At 36.6% G+C, this 13464-nt stretch overlaps 1 protein-coding gene across 8 annotated transcripts in view; it reads right to left on the reverse strand.

Moving 5' to 3' along the window:
• LOC141351142 (receptor-type tyrosine-protein phosphatase S-like) overlaps nucleotides 1-13464 on the reverse strand; it is a 126804-nt gene that overhangs the window by 45466 nt on the left and 67874 nt on the right. For 4 of the 8 annotated variants that reach the window (XM_073857676.1, XM_073857646.1, XM_073857673.1 and 1 more), the window contains exons 5-6: nucleotides 9532-9720; nucleotides 4073-4183 (exon numbers count right to left, since the gene is read on the reverse strand). In XM_073857676.1, the coding sequence (XP_073713777.1) occupies nucleotides 4073-4183; nucleotides 9532-9720 (300 nt within the window). Of the gene's footprint in view, nucleotides 1-893; nucleotides 2077-4060; nucleotides 4184-9531; nucleotides 9721-13464 lie in introns of those variants that run through there. The other 4 variants (XM_073857638.1, XM_073857632.1, XM_073857658.1 and 1 more) reach the window with 2 other exon arrangements.

Below are 13464 nucleotides of genomic sequence, written 5' to 3' on the forward strand. Positions count from 1 at the left end.
GTGTTTATTTATATATACATGATTATTTTACACACACATATATGATGTACACATATGATTAGTTGCGATTAATCGTTACGCAGCCATAGCGGACAATCAATGCCACACTGATAGTATATGAGTATGTGATATATTCGCATAAAAATGTATTTTGTGGTCAATATCCACACAGTATACACAGCAGTCAAAAACATATTTAAACAATGCATTCACATGTAAAAATATCAAAGCAAGTGTGCACATAAATTAACTTGGCACTTTTATCACAACTAAACTTTATGTCTGCGCATTTTTCGCTTTATCTGACTTTTTTGCTAAATATTTTGCTTGAAAAATGTGCTTGTGATATCTCTCGTTTTAATAAACAACAATTGCTTTGATATATTGTGCTATCTAAAAGAAAATAATACAGACGAGTATGTTACAAGCATCACAAATCATATTTGAGTGCCAAAGACAAAAATGCAAGCAGCAACAAAACAAACACAAACATAGTGCAGACACAAGCGCAAACATATACAAAACAACAACAACACAAACACACGAGCACAAGCACACATCGGTCGGTACAAAACACAGGAGGACGCCAGCAGCCAATCACAACGCTGCGCTGTTCAGGCATGCAATATTCCTCATGCAAAAGGCCGCAATTTCCAATTGCTGGGTTTCCATGGCAACGCGTGCAGAGATAGAGATAGGATCTTCCGAGCGGAAGGTTTGCAAACAAGATCCCACAATGCAACACGAGCGACTGACATTACCCTCGAATGCTCACGTCCGTCTTTGGACTTTTTTTTTACTACGATCGTTTTTACACTGCGTTACTGACATTTCTCTGGGTTTCAATGCCAAACAAAAGAACAGAAGAGAGAAAACAACAAAAACACACCAACCTTCTCGCAGCTCTGAGGGTGAAAGGTTTGAGGGGGATTTGAGAGCAGAGAGGGAAACCAGGAAAACACACACAAAGAGTAAAAAGGCCACGGCAACCATCTTCATGTGCCACAATCTCACCTCATTCATTAGCTTGTTTTTATATAATTCAATCGAATGTTCAGGCCCAACTGTTTAGCATGTCAAATTGATGTTTTTGTGGCATAAACATACAGTTTCAAATACAGTACTTTGGCTTGGCCTTGCTCTACTCTGTAGATTTGTTAAAGAAAGAAATAGAAAGTATGATAAAGCAAACACACATATGACAGCACAGATCGTAAGTGTTGCATATTTTACACTCTTCACATTAAAGTCAGTCATTTAAGTGAATTTAGTTTGGATTAGTAATTAAAAACAAACAAACAAACAAGCAATCAACCAGAAAAAAACAAGCACATAAACGTTTGCAATATTAGTAGAGCGTCATGCAGCTCTTACTGAGTGTTTGAAGTTAAACACCGTGAAACATTAATATCTCTGTAGTATATTTTATTGCACGCTTGAATAATTGTGATTGACAGGTCATGCTGAGGTGGGCTGACTTCATTTTTCTTCTCATTACACATAGGACTTAATTCACACACTTCTATTGTGTTTCTTTCCAGACCTTTGCATTATAAACACTTAAGCCAACAGCAGATAACACTAATTGATTTTACATGCCCGTAAACCCAAACTTCATTTATAATTCACCCTCAAATATAAATTCTCTTGTTATTTACTCATCCTCATGCTGTCTCAAGTGTACATGACTTTCTTTCATCAGCTAAACACAGTCCGATTTAAATTAAATAATATCCAGGCTTTTCTTAGTTTTGTAACGTCACTAAATGGGGTTTAACGTTTTAAAGCTCAAATAAAGCGTAATTGCAAAGCCAATAAGCACCACGAAATTAATTTATATCAATGCAAGTGTGTTCGACTGGAGCTGCTTAAGTACCTGGCATATAACAGCAAGAATAAAATACACTGCAAAATTTCCCGCTCAATCAAAATGACCCAGAATTAGTGCATTGTAAAAAATGATGTGTTCATTTTTTACACATTGTGTGTGCCGTGCCTTTAACGCGTTATTTCATGTTAAAATAAATGAAAGGGACAACACAAGTTGTGCCAAAAACAGTGATGGGAGCAACGCGTCACAAATAACTATGTTACTGTAATTCCACTACTTTTAGTGATAACGTGGATGTAATGAAGTATTTTTTCAAATCAAGTAACGCAGTTACAATTACTGAAATTTAAATGAGTTGGTTACTCGCGTTACTCTATTTTGTGAAAAATGAACACTTGCAGACAAGACATTTCTGATCTAATGTCGCAGGACCGTGGTGGGAGGCACAATAAATAACACAAAAGGTGTGTTAGTTTAGGGACAACACATTCAATGTTTTAAATTTAAAAAAATACTTCGTTACATGCTTGCCACCGCCAAAAGTAGTGGAATTACAGTAACGGAATTACTCTTCAACGCGTTACTCCCATCACTGTTTCCAACACCTTTTGTGTTGTCCCTTTTATTTATTTCAACATGAAACAACGCGTCAAAGGGCATGCCACACACAATTTTCAATTTTTTAACATAATAATTTTTTACAGTGTGCTGTCAAACGATTAATCATAATTAATCACATTAAAAAAAAAGTTTATGTTTGCATAATATATCTGTGTGAACTTACTATGTATATATAAACACAAACACACATTAGAGAAAAAATGTTTTTACATATAAAAATTCTTAAATTATATATACTATAAGATCAGAGTTGGGAGTAACGCATTAAAAAACTAATGCAATTACAGTAATATATAACTTTTTTGCTGGAATGCAGTAATATAACGCATAACTAATAACATTGTGGTAAGATTATACCCATTTCAATCTCAGTAACATGCATTACAACAATGCATTTTAACCTAAAATTAGGTGTTATTTTTATGAATTGTCCAATATCGCGACAAGCAGTAACCAAGACCAACACTGTGACTTGGACTTGGTGCACTTAAAATATAAACTATAGGAGCGTATCTTTAGAAAGCCTCTGCTGCTATTAACACAAGCATTTCTTCATTTTGTCATTTCTGCTTGTGACTGTAAGCACAAAATTGGGCCAAGTTGAGGAGTGATTTAACTCAAAATGAAACAAAAGTCGCTGTCTTTATACCTCCATTACTGCTGGTTATCTCAAATCATACACAAAAGTGTGAATACTGCCTACTAGCGGTCTGCATGAGTCAATGTCGATGCGGACGAAATATGAAAACTGACACGTAAAACCTACGCACAACTATAATGAGCCCTTAACATTGAAGAAAGAAAGTCATGTACATCCAAGACGACATGAGGGTGAGTAAATTATCTTAATTTTGACGTGAACTCTTCTTCAAAATGTTTTGATTAGCTGTTAACGGTGAATTGCATGAACTCTACAAGGAAAAACTTATTTTATTAGAGTTATATGTAGTGAGATATTTCAGGAGAAAAACTATGGACATGTTCAGAATAGCTACTAACACATGTATGTAAACTGTGTGTGCACATTTCCACCTACTACAGTACATTTGACAAAATGTGCAGTATACACTGTACTCTATTCCACAATGCAATGCAATTACATTTACAGTTTGATCTAATTCAAGCATCTAATTTCTGCATGATTTAAGCTTTTTAGATATTTTTTCTTATTATTTGAATAGACAAATAAATGTGATGCTGTTCAGATGTGAAAAGATGAGGACATGTGATGCCAATATGGCAAACTGCTAATTATTTCATTGCTTTCCTCATTTATTTGGATTAAAGTGTCTATTAAATGCGTAAAAGGAAATGTAAACCACCACTTTAACATTTACCAAGGCAATGCCAGTATACAGTGTACACTACACAGTCTTCAATAAGTAAAGAGCTAGTATTATATTCTGAACACAGCCAACCTCCCTAAAAGCTTAATTATTTCATCCTGAGAAAAAGTTTTTGTACTTTTTTTGTAAAAACATCACTTTTGTGGTTATGTCACAGATATACAATACACTGTACTGTACTGTATGGTGATTATATAAAGGGCTGCTGGGTAAATTGACTGCTCACATGTGAGTGCGAGTACATTACCTACGGAGTACCTACTGTGTTCCATACCTCTCACGTATAAGTTAGCAGGGGACGAATATCGCACGCCCTGAGAGTTTGATGCCACACATTCGTATTTCCCCTGATCGGTTTCCTCACTGCGCTCGATCTGCAGAGCACCTAGAGAGAGAGAGCGAGAGACAGAGATAGAGAGAGACCAAGACATAGAGAGAGAGAAAAGGTTAGGGTAGTAGTAAAGCAAAGAGCAAAAGAATAAGAAAACGAGGAAGAGGAGGAGCAGATAGAGGTACAGTAGGAAAAAGAGACGAGGAAAAAGCCTTTTTAACTCTGAGCTGTCAAATCTCATGAATATTATCAAACATTCTTTTCATTCCCCGCCCATCTGATAAATATTGCTCTTAAAATATTTAGCAGAAAAACAAGAGAAACACATCGCTCTGATTCTGAACAACATGATGATCATGATGAAGGTGGTTTTGTTTGCAGCATTATCTCTACTGGTGCATCAGATACTGACTCGGCACTCTGTGTGGAGGTGTGTGTGTGTGTGTGTGTGTGTGTGTGTGTGTGTGTGTGTGTGTGTGTGTGTTTTGTCATGTAAATATGAGCTGTGATCAAGCTGACAGTATCTGAGCTGGAAATAACTACTGACCTCTACAGAAATGAGGAAAGAAATTTGATTCAATGTTTTCATTTTAAAGGTGCCAAAGAATGCATTGTAATAATCTTTTAAATTCTTCTCTGATATCTACATAGAAGGTTTGTGACTTTATTAAGTGCAAAAATGATCCAGAAACAGTTTTTCATGTCCATTTACAGCCCTAGGATTTGCCTTTAGAATGAAATGGTCTATAATTATCTTATTTGAAAGAGTCATGAATAATAATGTTGAGCTTTGCTCTGATTGGCTGTTTCTCAGAGCAGCTCCTTCAGTAGCTCTGTTTGTGTGTAAACAGATCTTATGTTTGAGTCTGTATCAGATGAAGATACAGATTTTGATTTTGAATGGTTTGGAGATTGTTTATGGACGTTTCTGAGTGGTGAGTTTGTGTTTTTTTCAGTATGGACCTGCAAAACGTAACTGTAACGTCAATAGTAGAAATTCAGCCTAAACGCTAGCATATAGCATTAACTAGCATATAGCGCTAACTCAACAGTCTTAACATTATACTTAATTGAATGTATAATTATATAAATAAATATACATTTAAATATGTGTTTTAACTCTTTCCCTGCTACTGACGAGTTATCTCGTCAATCCGCAATACCGCTATTATCCACCAGGTGACGATCTTCCGCTACTTATAAAAATCGAAAGTATTGAGCTTTTTGCTCAAAATTTGGTGTTTTTGAAGAAACCTACCCATATTTGAGAGGTAATAAAAAGAGAACTGATGAGGGTAGGATGAAACGTTTTGTTTGTTTGTTTGAAAGCAGAGGGTCTTTTCTTTCATTTAATATATGTTATGTTTATATATTTAAAGAAGAACATTTTATGGGAGATATTCAACTTTGGTAAAAATCATGAAAAATTCTGCCGGAAAAAGAGTTAATAACATATATATGACATTATATTTACAAATGATTAAACCAAATAGTGTGTTTTTGACATTTGAATTTTATGTTTTGTCTTATCTTAAAACCGAAAGTAAACAGTTTTTCCTTACGGAAGGTCTGCATTAATTGCATTAATTAAAAATGAGCAAATCAAATATTTCAAATCAATGTTTAATGCTCCTTACCTTACTTATAAGGTAAATAGCCATGTAATAAGCAGCATAATGTACAAGCAGCAGGTTATTATCGTAAAATAAGCCCTTTCAGTGTGATACCTGGGGCTTATTTCTTCATTAATAACATTATACACGCATATACTTTATTGCATTGTTTCTTAGATGTCTCTTACTCGCATTGCATTTAATTCAGACAAGCACTTTACTCTCACTACACAGAAATAAATGTAGTCAGGGCAGAAAACACGGACTCAAAGGATTTGATGTTTTGTTTTCATTTACTGAATCTGCGCCTTTTATATTAACAAAGTGTTACTGCGAGAGAAGATGTGTTTCGTATTTCAGCAACACTTTCTCCAAAAGCGCAATGTAAAGTTTAGGTCATGTTTTTGGTCTTCTGAACCCGGGTCTGGAGGAGGAATGAGCTTTCTTTATCCTAGATGTCTGCAGTGAGATTTTCATTGCAGGAAAACCCTTCTGTATTAATCTGATGATGTTTCATTTATTTTACTAAGACTTTGGATTTAAAACATGACTTGCAGTTGAAATTACAGTTGCATCAGTCATTGTTACAGATCAATGTCTCATAGGGATAGAGCAATATATTGCAAGTAGGCTATTTACCAAAATGAATGAGGGTTTCATGTTGGAACCCGACAGCCCATGTAACCTCGCAGTATCCTGTGTCATATTTACCTCATATTACCTCTGTGTGTTTATTCTGTAACGGTTTTATAATCAGGACAGAATCAAGCATTAATCTCTCTCTTATGTAAGGTTTGAAATCTCTATAGCGCAGGCGAAAAGAAGAGAGAAGCATGTAGACATTAGAGAGTCACCACACAGCATCATGGGAACAAAAGTTTTGGGTCGTGCTTTTGTATTAAGATATAACCAATATTTAAAATCATCTTTTCATTGTCATGAATGTATCTGTGTGATTGTGTGAAGATGTGAGTGAGTGTGCACAGTCATCTGTTTTAATTGGTGCTGTCAAAAGATTAATCGCGATTAATCACGATTAATCGCATACAAAATAAAAGTTTATGTTTGCAAAATATATTTACATATACATATTATGCAAAAATACATATTATGCAAAAACAATCTTTTATTTTGTATGCGATTAATCGAGTTAATCGCGATTAACAGCCCTAGTTTTAATTATAAACTGGCACAAACCAGCTATACTTTGTTTAGAAAGAGGTTTTCATTATGAGTCAACAAGCACAGAGCTCTATGATGGATCGGGTCAGGTTATCTGCATCACCCCTTATTAGGGAACAGGTGTAGGACATGAGCTCATGTGCAGGGATTAGGAGGGAGGGAAATGACACAAGTTAAACAGCATCGTACGTCATCAGGTCTGGAGTGGGACTTCGACTGTTCTAAAAAAATCAGATACTCACCAAAGACTCCTTAGAATTCACATCAAAACATACAATGAGAAAAAGACAGTGACAGATTGAGTCAAATGTTTGTACCTGTATGTATCCCTGTATATGTCATACTATACATTAATCATAGCGATTTGATTCTTGTATATATATATACATAAATACATACGTGTGTGTACAGAATCAGACGATCATTACTGCTCTGTTACCCTGTGACTGACTGACTGTAACTTTTACTGTAGATGACTTGATTGTCTCACAGTCAAGAGATCATACAGTCATGTGAAAATACAGTGTGATACAGTAAATAACTGTGTGTATACTTTATATAAGTGGCATGTGACATCCTCATGCCTTCTAAAGTGTCATTTATAGTTGTGTGTAGGTTCTACGCTGTAGGCTGTGCATAACCTGATGCGCACCTCACCAAAAATGTAACAACTTGTGATTGGTCGGCTAGAACCCCTCCCATCAGGTAAAAAAAATCTGTGTCCATTTCTTCAATTCATCATTTCCACTTGCGACGGTAAGAATAAAGATGGGTCAAGTTGAAGAGTGATATAAATCAAACTGAAACAAAAGTCACTGTCTATTTACCTCCATTACTGCTGTTCTTCTTCAATCATACCCAACAAGCTGCTGCTTCTTTGGCTGTTGCACTGCTATTGTGGTTACACGCGTGGATGCTGCCTACTAATGGTCTGCATGTGTAATTGCACTTCGACGTGGATAACGACGCAGAAGTAAATATAAAAACCGACACATAGCCTATGGTGTCAATGCTACGCCGTAGGACCTACGCAAAACTATAATGAGCCCTTTAGTCTATATTAGTTTAAGGGTCCATTATATTTCTTCATAGGACCTATTGTGTAGCCTCGACACCAGAGGTTACGCGGCGTTTTCATTCATACGTCTACGCCATTGTTCGCAATTGCACATGCAATTACACATGCAATTACACATGCAGACCACTAGTAGGCAATGTTCACACCGGGCATGTAATCAGTCCAAAAATGTGGACTTTTTTTATTGTTGCGGGCAAAAAAGTTGATCTTGCGGCATGCAATGAAGTTGCGGGAACTTGCAAAAACTGTTTGCAGCTTTTGCAGATTTTCATTGATGTTCACGTCGCATAATTATGTCACTTCCTAACATTCCCATGACAACAGGGGACAGGGCTGCGCATGTGTGAAGTAAATGCAAAATTGTTCAACTTTCTGCTAAGACATATATGACGTTTTGCTACGAAAATGCCGGGATTATGAAATCATGCAAGCCCCGCATATTCTGTGAACAGAAATCTGCAATTTACCCGGCGAAAGTGCCGCATATTTAAAAAATGCATCCCCCGAATAAATATGCGAACTTTGGCTGATTATGCATTGAATCATGCGATCGCATAATCGTGTTTTTCTGGAGGAACTGTGTAATGGTGTATTCACAGTATCAAGGCAAAGCCAAAGAAGCAGCAGCTTGTCATTCACGTTGTTAAAGCATCAGCAGTGCCGGAGTCAAATAGACAGCAACTATTGTTGCAGCTTGAGTTAAATATCACTCCTCAAACACCCCCAAAAGACAACCGCAGCTTGTTAACCGAACATTAACCGTTAACTGATAAGATTTTAATATTAAATTGTCATTGAGTAAAAATACAGTTGACGGTTGTCTGTGACCCGGTAAAAACAATACAAACATTTTATTTAATTTGAACATCTGTAGGCACGTGTCGATTAACTGATAATATTAATCGGTCATAAATTCTTACCTTCGATTAACGATTAACTGGTCGATATAAACATCTGTAGTTTTTATCGTTGTAGGCGGAATTGTGTTTTTTTAACTTGATGGGAGGGGTTCTAACGGACCAATCACAAAGCTTGAGGAACTGACGTGTTGTCACATTTTGGAGAGGTGCGCGTCAGGCTACGCAGAGCTATGCACAGCCTATGGCGTAGATCCAACGCAGAACTATAAATCTAGCTTTAGTATTCAGACTTAATGAATGAAATGCTTTTATAATACACTGTGAACAAGTATATAAAAAGACAATGTCTTGACAATGAAGATGTGAACGGTAAGCAAACAGACACACGATGAGTCTTTAGTGAAAAAACTGTATGTTTCATTTCAACTCGCTGAGCTCTTGACGGGTTTGAATCTCTAAATAAGTGGCCATTTTATATCCAACCACTAGATCAATGAGCAGCAAGCATAGTAGAGAGGAGACCTTTGTCCAGAGTAATCTGCAGTAAGAGTATAATCACATCCTCAACAGTGAGTTTATTACATTCATATGAGAGGCTGAACTTCAAGTACTCATAATGACAGTGACATCACGTCCTCAAGCTCCTACCAACACAGATCTGTAACGTACCTGAACGCAGTTGCTTGATTCGCCCTTGGCTGAGAGCAGGTTCAACAGGGAGGAAGTCTTTGAACCAGGAGATCTCTGGATCGGGAATACCGCTGGCAGCACACAGCATGGTCGCGGTCCGAGTTCTCTCCACCACCTTCAGCTGGGGTCCCATGTCAATGCTGGGGAAACCAAATGGCAGCAGGTCCTCTGAAGAAGAAAAATACTTCAGAGGTTAACAACCGCCTACTTCCCTACTATATAGCAGGTTAAAAGCAGTGGGCGAGGCAAGTAGCATGTCTGAATTTATAGTATCCAAAAAGCAGTAGGTGGAAAGTACACAGATGATCTACTACTTCTAGCAAGATTTTGGACTGTGCATTCGATGGATATTTTAATATGCCGTGAGTCACCCAACAAAGAAGAAGAAGGAAAGGCATCATCATATTCAAAGACGTCTGAAAGCTATAATGTGGCTCTATTTAAATGCAAATACATATAGGGAACAGCTGTTCCTTGTGATTACATTGTGCTTGTTTAACAGCAAAGTTAAGTTAGCGGCTCACTTGTTCTTGTGATAACGTGTGTCATGTGATGTATCAACATGCAGAATCTAGTATGTCTGAATTTCAAACTCAAAACTCATATTCATACTATATAGAACGTACTATTTTAACGGTCGATAAGTACACAACTTTTTTTTCAAATCAACAAATATCTTTGTTACTTTAACTTTAAAAATGAATGCTGCATTTTTTTTACAGTGTACATACTTTATCTAAATCAGTAAGTACGCTGTTTCGGATGCAGGGAACGTCACAGATTTCAAGTATGTAAGCTTCTTCAGATAATGCGAGGCTATCTGGAGCACTACAGATCTCCTGAAACTAGGGTTGGGAATCGTTTCAAATTTTTTGATTCTGATTTCAAATTGGATTCCGCTTATCGGATCCGATTCCTAACGATTCTTGGTTTCAATTCCAGGTGAAAAGCAACAACAGTCAAATCTTTATAGATCAAACATATTTATTTTGTGCTATTACAGCTGAACACAATAAAGTAGCCTATACATAAAAACTTATTTAGAAGCTACAAAACAAACAAACACGCCTAGGCTAGCTCAAAATGATTTTTTAATAATTTTCCCTCGTAACATAACACCTACCTAAATGATGGCGACTCAACAACAGAAAATGCATGCAGCCCTTTCACTATAAATGTTGTGATCAATCTGTAACACTCCTCCTTTTTTCCTGCCTTCCTTTCAAAAATGAGAAAATGCAGCCAAACTTTAGAGCGCCTTCCACCACGGTCCATTTTGCAAACCATATCTGCCTAGAAAATCACAACTTTTAATTTTCCATCGGTCTTAGTACACAATGTAACTATAGAAGAGTCAAGTTTTAAATAAAAAAAAAAATTAAACTCTTTGGATATTTTAGGCTTAATGGATTGTGCTAAGCTATGCTAAAAGTGGTACAGCCAGAGCCGGAGATCAGCTGAATGGATTCCAAAATGGTATAAAATCAAATGTTTAACTCTAGGGGAGCTGGAAAATGAGCATATATTTTTTTTTTAAGTGGAGTGTACCTTTAAGTAAAAACAGATTTAAACGTATTTTTTTTTCCGGACTATAAGTCACACTTTTTTCCATAGTTTGACTGGTTTATAGGCCATCAATTAGGACTAAAGCAGGGTTTCTCTCTCAATACTAAGAGATTTCAGGTGATCTCCTGGCTTTCTATGCCATTTTGCACCTTGTTTTCTTCATGTGTTCACTACTTATTCCCTGTCATTTCACTTTATTTATTATGACTCAACTTGTATACTTAAATGTTCTGATTCACTAATGTTCACTTAGAAATACCCTTACTGATAAAAATGCTGATGTGTCAAATACTTATTTTCCCGGTTGTATATATGGTTCTTCTTTATTCCTTTTTAGGACAAATTTTTGATCAACAAAAGTTAAACTGGAAAATATAACTTAGCATACTGTATAAACCTGATGTAGATAAGGCATCGAGAGATGAACTAAAGCGAGCTAAGCTGTTAAACTCCGCCATCCTCGCTAAATAAGAGCAACGTATTTCTTGTGTGTGTGTGTGTGTGCAGCTATTCGTGCGCGTATGCACAGTAGCAGTGTAGACACAAGCTGCGTGATAGATACTTGCTGCGTGCGCGCTCTGCTGGTTGGGGAATAATGAACATGCATCAAAGACGAATTTCTTGCACATTAGGAACGGTTGATGACATAAAATGTGCAAGGTAATATTAATGTAACATTCTTTTTTTACTGAGTACCGACAGCAAAACTGATAATGGTTTCTGGTATTACCCACATACCCATACCTACTTAAATATACCATATACCTAAACGTCCAATTAAACTAAAACAGTTTCATTTTTCAAAAGCGAAAGATTTATTGGTGAACATGATAAATGTATTCAAGGAAATTGTGAATTCAATATAATGTGAAGGGAAAAGTCTCAGGCAGTTGATTAAAAACTATTTCTGTATCTGTTCACATTAGCAGCCCACTTATGAAGGATGGAGTTCAGATGAAACGACATTGACACAGCAGCTCGCTCGCCCACCCACTTCCTCTGCACTGATCTCTCTCTCTCTCTCTAAGCGCAATGGTCTGAGGTAAATGAGAGCTGCAAACACACTGATTTCACACCCGGTAATTATGTACCTACATCATCACCAAACCCTCAATTACTCGCTACATACACTTTCAACTTGCTGATTATCTGTTAGTTTTTATTAGCAGTAATCAGGAGTTTGTAGTAAACAGTGGCATGAAGGTTATCATTACCTGTTTAAAGCTGCCGTGTGTGTGTGTTTCTGTGATTTGACGCCATACAAAACTGAATAAATAACATGTATAATCAACACCACTACTGACATGTCGGTCATCTTAAGTGGACTTTCACTAAGCTGGAAGCAATGCATTCTGGTCTATTCAGTCTCTAATGTCTTTGGGTGTGTCTTAATAAGATCCCTATAGTTGTGAATCAGTGTGTCGTGTACATGAGTGCAGGTAAGACACTGGCTCACTACACATTGGGACACCTTTTCTTCTGCAAGTTTACAGAGGTTTAACATTCTTAAACACAGTGTATTCTTCATTAATAATTAATGACTGCTTTAATGTTTCATGATAGTTGTTCGTAAGTCTCTGTTTGTTCTGAGACATTAAACTGTCCACTGCTCTTCAAGAAAATCCTCTTCTGAGAAGTGAATAGATGATGTTTCAGATGAGGCTCAAGAAAGCAACATATTATATTAAAAGAGGATGTTATACCTTTGAACAGGATGATCTGTCAAAACAGTTTTTATTATGTCTTTCATAAAATATGTGACCCGTGCTGGCAAAATGAGTGGGAATGCGCTCGGTCTAATTTTAAGCTACAGGCAAAAGAAAGTCAGGGTTTTCTGCAGCACTTTTCAGTTCAGGCGGCCCGCCTAGGCTTGGAAACTCTACCGCCTTAACTAGGTTGTTTCACGTGCCTGTTGATTAGATATAATTGTTGAGCGCTCTGCTCACGTTATTTATGTGCATTATTTACATGCTACAGTAGTTACACTTCTTTAAGATGATGTAATTTATAGTGGGAAATAAACAGTTTTTACCATTTTTGCACTATCTATCATCGTTCGCCAGTCATTGTACAACATCTGCTTTAGTTTGGGCTTGCTCTATATGCTCTAAATAGTCATTAAACATCTAAAATGATCTTTTTTGTAAGTTTTCTGAGAGGTGTATCGTACTAAATGATTAATCTAATACAAATGATGCGTCTTCATCCTCGCGTCTGACATTTTGGTTTTGGTTATAAAACATGCAGGAATTTGAAAATAAAGTGCAGGATTTGATTGATGTTAAAATGTTATTAAGAGAGATAAGACTCGAAAATGATCTTCCTCTCGCTGACTGACAGATCTGA

The sequence above is a fragment of the Misgurnus anguillicaudatus genome, chromosome 2, assembly GCF_027580225.2.
Source record: "Misgurnus anguillicaudatus chromosome 2, ASM2758022v2, whole genome shotgun sequence".
Lineage (NCBI taxonomy): Eukaryota > Metazoa > Chordata > Actinopteri > Cypriniformes > Cobitidae > Misgurnus > Misgurnus anguillicaudatus.